General features: G+C 37.5%; 1 protein-coding gene across 20 annotated transcripts in view; it reads right to left on the bottom strand.

Moving 5' to 3' along the window:
- nfasca (neurofascin homolog (chicken) a) overlaps nt 1–12,681 on the bottom strand; it is a 103,903-nt gene that overhangs the window by 5,849 nt on the left and 85,373 nt on the right. For 10 of the 20 annotated variants that reach the window (XM_077530707.1, XM_077530709.1, XM_077530706.1 and 7 more), the window contains 4 exons: nt 12,294–12,443; nt 9,555–9,683; nt 4,521–4,590; nt 2,742–2,759 (listed from right to left, as the gene is read on the bottom strand). In XM_077530707.1, coding sequence (XP_077386833.1) covers nt 2,742–2,759; nt 4,521–4,590; nt 9,555–9,683; nt 12,294–12,443 — 367 coding nt within the window. The other 10 variants (XM_077530713.1, XM_077530716.1, XM_077530717.1 and 7 more) reach the window with 6 other exon arrangements.

Genomic DNA, 12,681 nt, shown 5'->3' with positions numbered 1-12,681 from the left:
TATATATATATATATCCTTGGATCAGTTCTTTACAAAACACCAGGCAAAAAACACTTCTGAGAGAGAACATGAACCAAAGAGGGCAAAAAACGAAGAGGATAGCAGTTAAAAAGGTCAATAACCATCATTTTTATTCTTTACTCTATTCTTTGTTTTTTCACATTATGCACAACTCTCATTTATTGTGCAATAATCTAATTGTAACATGTATTTGTTACACGTTTTGATACATTTTTATGCTTAATAAAACATTTATGTCGGAATTTTGGGAAGCTTGGAACGGATTAGGGCATTTACATGGAAAATGCCTCTCTGCTTACAAAATTTTCTACTTAAGAACTTTCTTCCAGAACCAATTAATTTCGTAAGTAGAGGTACCACTTTATACAGATAAACTGCAAATTACACTCACCATCGTGCGTCTATATGTGACCCATCTATGTTTGATTAACACGATGAGAACAAAATTTGTTCAATGAATCAATTACGATTCCGAGCGCTGTGGAGCACCGAATCTGTCTGCCTACACCTCGATCAAATGCAGCAAAATCGCGCTACACCACCATTTAGCCTGCTGTTTTGCGAGTCTAAAATTGAGGCTCTTTTCGCTAACCACATTGTGAAATGCGCCAGCGGGCGTAGCAGCCGCACCAGGCAGAACATCCAGAGAGGCGCAATGCGTGCGCCTGCCTACAAAAATAGAGCCCAAAGTCATTTTTCAGTTTGAAGGACTATTTCGTCTCCTACATAGAACAATATTGATGATGATGTTTGTGGATCACAAACATTTCAAATGTAGCAGCAAAGTGATACACAAAATATGAACCACTGCCAAAGTCTTTAGCCAAGTCTATTGTACTTGTAACAACAGCCAGACAAAAACAAATGACTTGAACATTAATAAGAGACACAAATCTCGCAAGATAAGATTGAGTCCATGAGAATGAGGTGAGACAGGATTTTTGCAAAAATTATAATATAAGAAAAAAAAGTGTAATATAATTTTTCCAGTTTTCAACATGTTTTCGTTTTATTGTGCCCAGATGGAAGGCGCTCAAGTCAAAGTCGAAGACACTTGTTGCAGCATGGGGTGTATTCAATCCGCCGCTACGTGTCTGAGAACCCGACTCACCTCTTTGACAAACTTGTTCTTTTCCTTTCCCTTTTCTTTCCATTTTCTTTGAGGTTTTTCATTTTCAAATTTTCTCCACCGTTGTTTTTTTTTTTTTTTTTTTTTTTTAAGAAGCAATCTTCACTGCATTGAATCTGTATGTTAGTAGGAATAGCAATAAACATTTTCATTTCACGACAAAGTGCAGTCTGAATTGTGTGTATGTTTGAATTATTAATCCATCTAATACAACAAATCAAAAATTTGTAAGTGTAGCTTCTTCATTTCGTTTGTTTGCCTCTTCAAATTAATTACAGAGACATGGTGCCCCTAGAGGCCACCGAGAGCATTACACATCCCCTCTTGAGCCATTTCTTTTTCTGGGATTCAGAGATGATTATTTTCGTATTTCTATTTATCATTTATAATTGAAATGTTTTCTGTTTATGAATATAGAGCTATTCCATCAAGTGACTTTGGGTGGGTATGAAGAAACAACCTGGAGTAGTCGCCAGTCATTCACAGTGTGCATATACTCACCAAAAAAATAAATAATAATTCACTCGCAGTAATTTATATGGCTATTATTATTATTATTATTATTATTATTAGTTTAACATGCATGATTTTGTGACATAAGCAAGAACCAGAGGAGGCGAGGGAAACCCATGCATGTATGGGGAGACCGTGCAAGCTTCACACAGAGGTCTGGCCAAGATTCAAACTCCGAATCTTGGACTATGAGGGACACGTGCTCAGGACATGCTCTGCTATGCTGCCATTTGTGGAAACTCCATCATAAATTCCTCGAGGATGTCAAATATTGACATCTGGCACGCCCTCTGATCCAAATTGATTTATCTGCAGCACTTTGTGTCGGTGTCAGTTTGCATGCTTTTTAAATAGCAACCAATCTCTAAAAGGTAGAAGCGATTCCTTGACAAGAAACACATTGACATCAATTATCTCAAAGAGACCACTGGGTTCATTACAAGCCTAACTAGCCCATGTACAGTGTGATGATAGAACGGAAGGGCCAAAAGATGAAAGTGACTGTCTTGATTTAAAAAATATCTTAATTATACCTAAATATAAATTACCATTGTCTTAACTGAAGACAATTATGTGTTTCGAGAAGTGGCATCAAACATTTGGAGAGGCAAGATTTGAAATGGTGTCTTTGCGTCTATTTGAGTGGCGATGAAAGCTTTGTCGTAGCTTTTATTGATTGGTTGACTTTTACTTGCTTAATACTGCAAAGCCATAGCAAGTATAGGATGACACTTTTCCCAGATTGACCTTGACCTTGAGGCAAACAATGCTTTCGTTTACACAGGCTGTCAAATCGTATTCACCCTTTATCAGGGGTGCCCAAGTTCGGTCCTCGAGAGCTCCTATCCAGCCTGTTCTCCATTTTTCTCTCCACTAGCACACCTGATTAATGACGATCGTTATCAGGCTTCTGCAAAGCTTGCTGATCAGCTGTTCATTAGATTCAGCTGTGCTGAAGGAGGGAGATATGGAAAACAGGACCGGACTTGGGCACCACTGCCCGAAATTCTGATATCCTCATCACAAATCCTGGACATGCACAGTGCCAGGATAGATGCCTTGGCATAACCAAAATACCTGTTCTTGTTTTGGTTCCTGTCAGGCACAGATGAGTCATTTCAGCGAATGAGAGAGGCAAGTTGAGGGCAAGAGAGGAGTGAAGAGTTAGCTTAAATAGAGTGCAGAGGGGCTCTTGACAAACACATGGGGCTCGAGATTAGTCCATGAGTCTGACCACAGGACGGGTTGGGTCTGAATCTGACACTTATTAGTTTTTACCATACATGAAGATTTCCTCGAGCACCAAACCAGCAAACATCAGCAACCCATTAGGTGATGGTAAATGCTGATTTTATGAATTTCCTGCATCATTAATTTCATAAGTTTAATATAATATGTTATATATACATAAAAAATGACTATAACTTAAATGTTAAAAAAACAAAACAAAACAGTGATTTATTTTTAAGGATTATTTCAGATAGGAGTTTAAATAATTCCAAAAAGCTAAGGCAAGGTAAATATAGTAGCATGCAACACAAAACGAGTTTTAGTCCAACTGTAGGGGAACAAGGCATTAGTCATTGTTCTTTTAGAAGAATGATGACTCGGCAATCAGCGGAACCTGAAAGGAACAAAAGACACATGATACAACATACTACCACATTACAACATTTGGTTCTAATTTAAATATGCTTAAATGCAATATCACTGTTTATCTTTTGGAGAAAGTTTCTTCCTCTCAGGATGTCAGAAAATGTCTCAGAACTGCTATGTCATGACTGTGTTTTGTTTGGGGCAAGGGTTATGTTTGGGTCATGACTGTATTTTGTTTGGGTCATGACTGTGTTTTGTTTGGGGCAAGTTTCTGATTTGAACTGATGCAATCAGCATGTAACCAGCAACTAGTTTCAACGGGTCAGAAGCTATGTGAAATCAGAAGCTATGTGATGTCAGGAATCTTTAATCTCTTTATCTGGTCAACAGCCAATCAGATAATTCCATGTCAGTCCTGTTAGCCACATGTCTGGCCGCAGCCAATCAGATCCGTTCGCTTATTATATAAGTCTGATAGAAAATTGTGATGGTGCCGAATTATTCATCTGTCCATCGGGCCACCTGCTCTTCTGTTCCTCTGCTCACCTCCACAGCCCAAGCTAGTTCCATGCCTCTGGTTCTATGATACCTTCTCGTTGTTTCTGGTCTAGTCAAGTTAATTCCACGCCTCTTGATGTTATGCGAATAAAGGGTTACCGTAATCTCTTATTTGTGGCTGCGTTTTTGGGATCCAACCCCAGAACATAACATGCTAAGTGTATTATCTCCACTGTTTAGATCTGAAGTACATACAGATATTCTGTTTTATTTTATATAGATGAGTAAATTAGCCATGTATGAATTCAAGTATTGCAGTCCTTATGTTATTATTTGACTTATTTTTATTACAGTAGTTATTTATTTATTTAGCAAATTATCACACTCAATTTGTGTCTTTCTAACAGTCTTTTTTTCCTGCATTTTTTTTCTTTCTGTAGGCTTATGCTGTTTTTGTTATGGCTTTCAATTTTAGACAACTTTAAGACAACAAGAGTTGTGCTTTTGCAGTTGCTGGTCATCTTTGGCCAAGGTACCTTGGCCAGGGAGGCGGAGCAGTCCCCAAAATGTGGGAAGAGACCTAGTCAACTATTGTGTAGGTACAAAATGAACAAACGTTGACAACACAACACAAAAGTGCCCCACAATTTCTAATGCAAAATTGAATCGGATGTTTTAGATCAGCTTGCTTTCTTGAGGAGAATCCATTCCTGAATCTGAGCTAATAACAAACAACAGCAGGTTCTGTTTAGTGACACTTACTGGTAATCAAAAGATCCATCCGGGTCTTTGTGATCAACAGAGTCCAAAGGAAGATCTTTTTTATCTCGGACTGTAAAAAAGAAGACAGACGTGTTAGACCGTTGTTGTTACCTTCAAAAATATTTAGTATTTAGTTACCATTTCACAATTACTTAATTGTTTTGATGAAGAAATCTGTGCGACAAGGTCATTTTATTCAAACACACAATCATCTATTATATATTACTTTGTCAGTTGTTGAAATGTACAAGCATCTTCAGTACTGCTGTCGAATGTGATAATGAACTCATTTCACTGGTCATATTTGTTTATTGCGTTTCTGTTATCTCACTCAACTCAACACGGATGTTAGTTGAAAATTTACACATAACTGCACCACCTACCTAGACGACTTGCGAAACCAGTGATGCAACCACCATCTAGACATTATAGAAACTGCAAAACATTACAGTCATCTATAAAAACTTTAAAAAATAAATTCAACAACAGAAAAAATGTTTTCACATCTCCAAAAAGTGTTAAATGTAGCTGTTATCAGTAATTATTTGTTAATAAATATTTGAATTCCTCTTGTAAATGTTGAAACAAGAATCAAAACTATATTTTCCTGATATTGATTTAAAAAAAAAAAGTATACATGATAATACTATTTTACTGTCAGTTGCTATATTTATTTTTTTGCCATTTAATTTGACCTTTTTGAGCCAATTGCAGCTAAAATAATTTGGATTTGCAAATTCACTACTATACTCAATAGTTGCTTTTTTTAAGTATTATTTTTGTTCATTCTAGGAGGGGAAATTCTTATTAGACTTGGTTGTTTAAGTTACAATACATGCATAACAGAAAAATTCACACATAATAACCTCAGTATGTCACTTTACAAAATCTTATTATATCACTAACTGGCAAAGGTACCATTAAGTTGGTTTTGTTGAAAAGGTAAAATCTCCATTTTTTTTTTTTTTTTTTTTTTGTCCTGCGGTGGTTTTGCCAGACCATTGTTGCGTCACAATCAAGGTTTCATCTTTTTGCCTAAAATGCCATTTCCAAATGCTGATTTGTCTCTTTTGCTTAAAATGTCTTTTGCTGGAAAGGAAAAAGTGTTCCAACATGCGTGGATCATATGAAGAAGCTTTGATAACTATCAATCCCGATATGCTTGTTCAAGTTTGGCAAGAAATGGAATACTGTTTCGATGTGTGCCATGTAATCAAGGGCTCGCCTATTGAACACTTGTGAAAAGTTTAACAAAACGTTTCTTTCTTGGATTTTTATGTTCAAATATTTCTGTGAAACTAAAGATCATTAGTTTTCATATCTTCAACAGTTATTGAGATATCATCCATCCATCCATTTTCTGAACAGCTTGCTCCTCAAAACGGTCGCGGGGGGTGCTGGAGCCTATCTCAGCTGGCCATGGGCAGCAGGCGGGGTACACCCTGAACTGGTTGCCAGCCAATCGCAAGTCACACAGAGACGAACAACCATCCACACTCATAAGCACACCTAGGGACAATTCGGAGCACCCAATTAACCTGCCATGCATGTCTTTAGAATGTGGGAGGTGCCCGGAGTACCCGGAGAAGACCCACAGGGACAGGCACGGGGAGAACATGCAAACTCCACCTAGGAAGGCCGGAGCCTGGACTCGAACCCGAGTCCTCAGTACTGGGAGGCGTGCGTGCTAACCAATCAACCACCCATTGAGATAACATAAAGTGACATATTGAGATGAAACACCATGATGTTAGAATCATGCAGGCAATGGAGAGTGACGTAGCTCTGCAATGTTCAGTCATTAACAGTTGGGCAGTTTATTGTTCAAAAACATCTCAACAATGTTCATCAAGTGAAATGGTGTCTCTCTAAGAGCCAAGAGAAATTTGCTACAAGGGCTCGGAATAACTTTTATTCTTTGAGAAGCAATTTTTGGAATTTTTGGCAAGTTAATCCTAGCAACCTTATGAAACAATAAAAAAAAACAAAAAAAAAACGACAATATAATGACGAGTTGAATGTAGGGCTGCAGGTATCGAATAATTTAGTACTCGAATATCCTATTGAAAATGTTATTTTTATATAATCAACACTTTTCATATTTTAAATTCACATTGTGCTTATCAGCAAACTGTATTTTATTGTCTGGAAACATTTTCAGTGGAGCAATTTCAAACAAATATGAATTTTAACATTAGCTAAAGAGGAATAAGACAACTATTCTTTATACTAGGAGAAATGTTGGTGTGTTGAAGACACCTCAAAACGAAACAGCTGAAAATGCATATTAAATGTTCATTTTATGATTTATGGTCTCATCAATTGCTCTGCGATTGGCTGGCAACCAGTCCAGGGTGTCCCCCGCCTACTACCCAAAGCCAGCTGAGATAGGCTCCAGCACCCCCCGCAACTCTTGTGAGGAATAAGCGGTCAAGAAAATGGATGGATGGATGGTCTCATCAATTTCAGTGTTTAGTTAAAGTGTTTAGAAATTGACTTAGATAATACTCCATAAGAAGGATTTTAAGGGCTTTATTTAGCTCGGGAAATAGATGGATTTTCTCAAATTTGCACTTTTTTTTTTTTTTTTTGATGACAATCATTCCTATTAAAAATCTTGGTGAATATTACTAGGTTAACTTGAGCTGTCAGATAATTGAAATAGATTTTGAAAGCAGGCCAAACTCCCCCTTTAGTCTAAATGGAAATAAAGTACAAATGAGGCTTGGTTGTGTTTCCCACGGGTCTCAAATGATGACTGTTTACGGACCTGCACTGAGCCAGTGACATCGCAAGCCAGCTGACAAACCCAAAGTGTGATTAGCGGCTCGGGCATCGATAAAGAAAGCAGCAATTGGCCACGAGAAACTAATGTAAACTGCATAACACATTGACCATTGACACATCATATGTATACGTTGCATAATACGCTTCAGCATTTCACATTAAAGCCCATTTGCAGCTTTGCGTTTCATAAGTTTGTCTGAGGCTTGAAATGTGAATTTCAACTTTAAAACGTCCATGCAAAATAATTATTAATTTAGTTATAAATTACTTTGAACCTAGCTGGTAATCAGTTTTCAGTTCTCACACTTACAACCATTTGGTCTACAAGCCTTGTCTTTTATTTTTTATTGTACGTTTAATTGTGTATGCTGGCTACGGTCCAGCTCGCCTGTCACTCTAGTGACGATAAGTGCTACAATACATGGATGGATGGAAACACGGATGTTAAAATAATGTAAATACTCACATGACTCATTAATAACTCATTCACTCCCAGCTATTTTCACAGACGCAATCCCGTTCTCTCCCAGATGGTTTACTGGATTTTGACTGATTTTACAAGGCCCACAGAATATTGTGTTGTATTGCTATAAAAGCTATCAAAGCTATCAAAAGAAAGATTAAAGTCTCTTCTTTCATCAGGAAAAAAAAAGTATCGGTTTTGCAGTAATTAGCATTAGAAGAGAGCTAAGTTTCATCAGTTTTCACAAATCTATTTAAAATTGCAAGTAATTTAGCTTTTATTTTCAACATGGACCTGGTCGATCTCCTTTGCTCTGCTGCCACCTGCTGGCCGTTTGTCTAATAACTACCATTTCTGCAACCGTTCTTTGCAGTTGAGAGGCTGCATCAAAGCCTTCTGTATGCTCTAGCATAAAAAAAAAAAAAAAAAAAAGTATAAATACGTCTTTGGGACACTTAAAACAAACAAACAAAAAACACATATTTACACATTTTGGGAGCAAATGAGTTATTAATAATGGTCACTATATAGTTATGTTAATTAAAAAAAATTATTAAAGACTGTCATAAAACCAGTTAATAATGTTATAATGAGGCTGATATGAAATCACGTGTTTATTTGCTTGGGCATATGCAGTATAAGGGGTGCAAAGGTCCATATAATGAGTCAACATGCAAACCATTAGGACCCGTCCGTCTATTGCGTGAACAAATGCAGTTCAGCTCAGCCTCTGGCTCGTGGCTTGCAGAGGTTGTAGCAGCATGTCAAACTTTTGACCTCATTTTAAAACAACTGCACCACACAGGGCTGTAGTGATTCAAATAGAAAATAGAAGAGTGAAGAATCACAATTTTCACACTCGAATCAGAACTAATCTTAGAATATTGTTACGATCAGACTTGAATGTGATGGGGAAGTATGTTGCTTTGGTACGAGATGGCAACAGGGAATAGCCAGCATTGAAATTCAACTGCTATCCACAACAGTCAATAAATTCCATCTTGGCAGTGTATGAACACTTCTGTCATTGCTTGGTTGGCCGCCTCTCACTCCATCAGGACAACTTCACCCCAGCTAGCCAATCTATTTACAATAGTGGATTGATAGCAACAATCTTCAAAAAACAACCCAGGTTCTAACTTTGACCATGGTACACCAGGGATCCTGGTTAAAGAAAGCTACTTTAAATTAAAAAGAAAAACTTTTCCTCAAACAGAAACGGCAACCAAAATGTGACAGCATATTCTCCCGCTCAATAGTTTTCAAATGCGTGAACATGAGGGTTTGTTGGACTATGTACAGCATATAAATGACAGTGTTTTGTTGATTTAAATGATCATTAACTCTTTTACTGCCACACATTGTCAAAAAAACTTTGATATGACAAAGGCTTTGATCATTCACGAAAAGAGATACAACACTTCTACATCTGCTGGCCATAGTTAGTGGGTGTTTTTGATTCCACAACCCATTGACCAGGCAGCACTGCACTTAGATGTTGCACTGAGAAAAAAAAATAAAACAAAAAAATTAGTTGACGTCATTTAACGTTTATGGCGGCATACATCGTGATTTTACTGATCGTTATTAAACGTTTTTGGCGGTCAAAGAGTTAAGACTGTTTCTATTTAGACAAAGGAAGAGCCATTTTGTTTGTCATTTTGTTTAGCATAATATATCGAATGCGAACCACACTGTGACCTGAAAAGCAAAGAACCATACTGAACTGGGATTTTGGACATACTGCAGTTACACCCCAACTCAGCACCTCAGTTTCATCTTACCGGGATATTTGCCTCCACGGCTCCTTTTGATGAAGCAGACAATAAGAAGGATGAGGATGATGAGGGCGATGGCGCACATCAAGCCGATGAACCAGCCTTGGGTTGCGATGTCAACCTGGTCAATGTAGGCTGGTTACGTGCACAAAAAGACAAGACACACAAACATACAGACATACACCGAGTGGGGCAGGAGGGGAGAGAAAAGTGAAGACAATGTAAGTTTTTCTTCCCTGGTCAAAGTGCAGGGCAATCTGTCAGCACAAAATCTTTTTCACATTATTATTATGAGGGATGCAGGGAAGTCTCATTAAGAATAAAATATCCGATGATTCACTTGTAGAAAACCATTCTGAGAACAATATTAAGAGCAATAGTACCTTAAGTACACACTACACATGTGCAATAGTATCTCATATAGCCAGCATCTCATTTGATTAATGGACGGTTATCACCATCTCTAGGACCGTACGACATCGAGCAAATTATATGGTGAGAAAGGTGTCACATTGTTTATAGAACATTGCTTTGAAAATCAGTCTGCTCATTTGATACAACAAATTCCAAATTATGCACGAATAACAGAACAAGCTTGACATGAAACAAGGAAACCAACTCCAATTAGAGAAATGTGACAAAAGAATAAAGTTGAACTGCCAAAATTAATCGATTAATCGACAAGTAATCAATGATCAAATTAATCAACAACTATTTTAATAATTGAGTTTGGAGCCATATTTTTATTTATTTTTTAAATTGTCCAAATCCTCTGATTTCAGCGTATCAACAGTAATTGTTCACTCATTTTTGTAGTCCTTCATGAAAACAACTACTATCTTCTTTGGTTAGTCAAAATGAGACATTTGTAAACATCAGTTTTACTTTGGAAAGCAATGACCGAACCGGTAATACAGTACAACATTAATCCCACCTTTTTTTTAAACCACTATATGAATACGAATTACACACCAATCACTGGTTAATAAACAGTAATCAGGGGAAAATGCTTTTGTAATGCACTTTAATGCAAGATTATAATAAATCCGATTAGTTGATTAATCGATTCAATAAATGATCGATTAATCGATTCTAAATAAAGTGCATTAAATAGGCTGTGCTTAAGATCACTAACTCAGAAACTAAGAGTCTAATAACATGCAAGAAAGCTGCTCTTATATAAAGTTGACATACAGTGGTACCTCTACTTACGAACGTCCCTTCATACGAAAGTTTCAAGTTGCGAAACTCCTCAACAGGAAAATATTGCCTCGTTACGAAACAAGTTTCAGGATACAAAATGTAAAAATACAGTATGGGCTGCTACTCGCAGCTCCGAGTTTCCTGAACGCAACATACTTACAGCTGCTCTGCCATTGGTTATTACTGGCATCTTCCTGGCATCCCATTGGCTAAGAGGGACCTGTACCGTATGTGACCATAGATACAGAATAGAATGTGTCTATGTAGCGTCCTCGTCATTCGCCCCTCGGGCCATGAGGTGTTTGATAGTTTTACGTAAATGGATTAACTAACGGCCGACAAATTTGTGCAAAAATTCAAACAATTGGTGATTGATGAAGGCTACGTTGCACAGTAAGTTTTTCATTGCGACGAGACGGGCCTTTTTTTTTGTAAAAAGATGCCTCGCCGTACCTGAAGTTTCCATCAAGTTTCGTAATTTATTGAAAAGAATCACCCAGAAAAAGTTTTCACCATTCGGGCGATTGCTCACTATGATGATGTTTGCCTTCATTTTCGAAGGATTGTTAAAAAACAACAACAACAACAACAACAACAAGGGCTCCAGGTGGAGGAGTGGAACCGTCACTTGCCTTCGGGAGATGATGTGCGGCTTACATGATGTAAGCGTGAGTGAGTGAGCGATAAATAAAAATAAATACATTAATTAAATTAAAATAAACAAGATATTTAAAAAAACGAACATCATTGGATGAGTTCTTTACAAAACACCAGGCAAAAACACTTCTGAGAGAGAACATGAATCAAAGAGGACAGCAGTTAAAAAGGTAAATGACCATCATTTTTATTCTTTACTCTATTCTTTGTTGTCTACATTATGCACAACTCTCATTTATTGTTATTATCTTATTGTAACATTTATTTGTTACATGTTTTGATGCATTTGTATGCTTTATAAAACATTTATGTCTGAATTTTGGGAGGCTTGGAACGGATTAGGGCATTTACATTGAAAATGCGTCTCTACTTACAAAATATTCTACTTAAGAACTTTCTTCCAGAACCAATTAATTTCGGAAGTAGAGGTACCACTGTAAATGTAAATATCAGACAAACATGCCAAGTACATCTAAACTGAAGATTTTGTTTGGTGCTTTTATTTATTAAAGGGAAAAAGATATTTCACGCTACCTCGCCCACTGTAGAAAAGGTATTTTGCCCTACTTGCTCAATCCCGAATGAGCTGTGGCTAATCACATTTTATGGAAAGCCGAGTTCATTTTCACTATTTGATGATCTTACACATTACAGCAGGGAGACTAAACAACAAACGCAAGCATTTGAGAAGAGGGCAAATCATTTTTTTACAGCACAGTACATTCTGTTCAGATATGAAGTTCTAAAGCTTTCTCACAAAACTTTTTCATCCATTCAGAAGTTGACCACAGAGAAGGATTCTGTCTGATACTTTGAAACCACCTCCCCCACCTCGCCTTCCATCTGCCTGCCAAACCGACTCCACCAGGCCAGGTGTGGTCTCACCTGATTTGGTCTCAAAGGTGACAGATTTGCTGGTGACGCTGCTGAGTTCATTGGAGTAAACCCTCAGATGGTACTTGGCACCCGCGATCAAATCCGCCACTTTAATGGGGGGTTGTTCTGTCACTGGTACAGTTTTCATTGTCTTGTCGCCTTGGAGACACAAGAAAGGGCCAATCACACTCTAGGGGCGGGGGGGTGGCCTTTTGGTTAACACTTACGCCTACTACTACCATTTTAAAATGGCCAAGCATTACCAAAGATTTATTATTTCAGGGAATTAAAACTGCGATGCACATCGTCATTATCATCCGGGACGATTTCCCTCTGGAATACATGCAATATGCACACATAGGATAAAATGATCGTGTCATTTTTCAGTGAGTGAGGG

The sequence above is a fragment of the Festucalex cinctus genome, chromosome 8, assembly GCF_051991245.1.
Source record: "Festucalex cinctus isolate MCC-2025b chromosome 8, RoL_Fcin_1.0, whole genome shotgun sequence".
Lineage (NCBI taxonomy): Eukaryota > Metazoa > Chordata > Actinopteri > Syngnathiformes > Syngnathidae > Festucalex > Festucalex cinctus.
The sequence above is the reverse complement of the archived record's forward strand: the minus strand, read 5'-3'. Positions and strand labels throughout refer to the sequence as shown.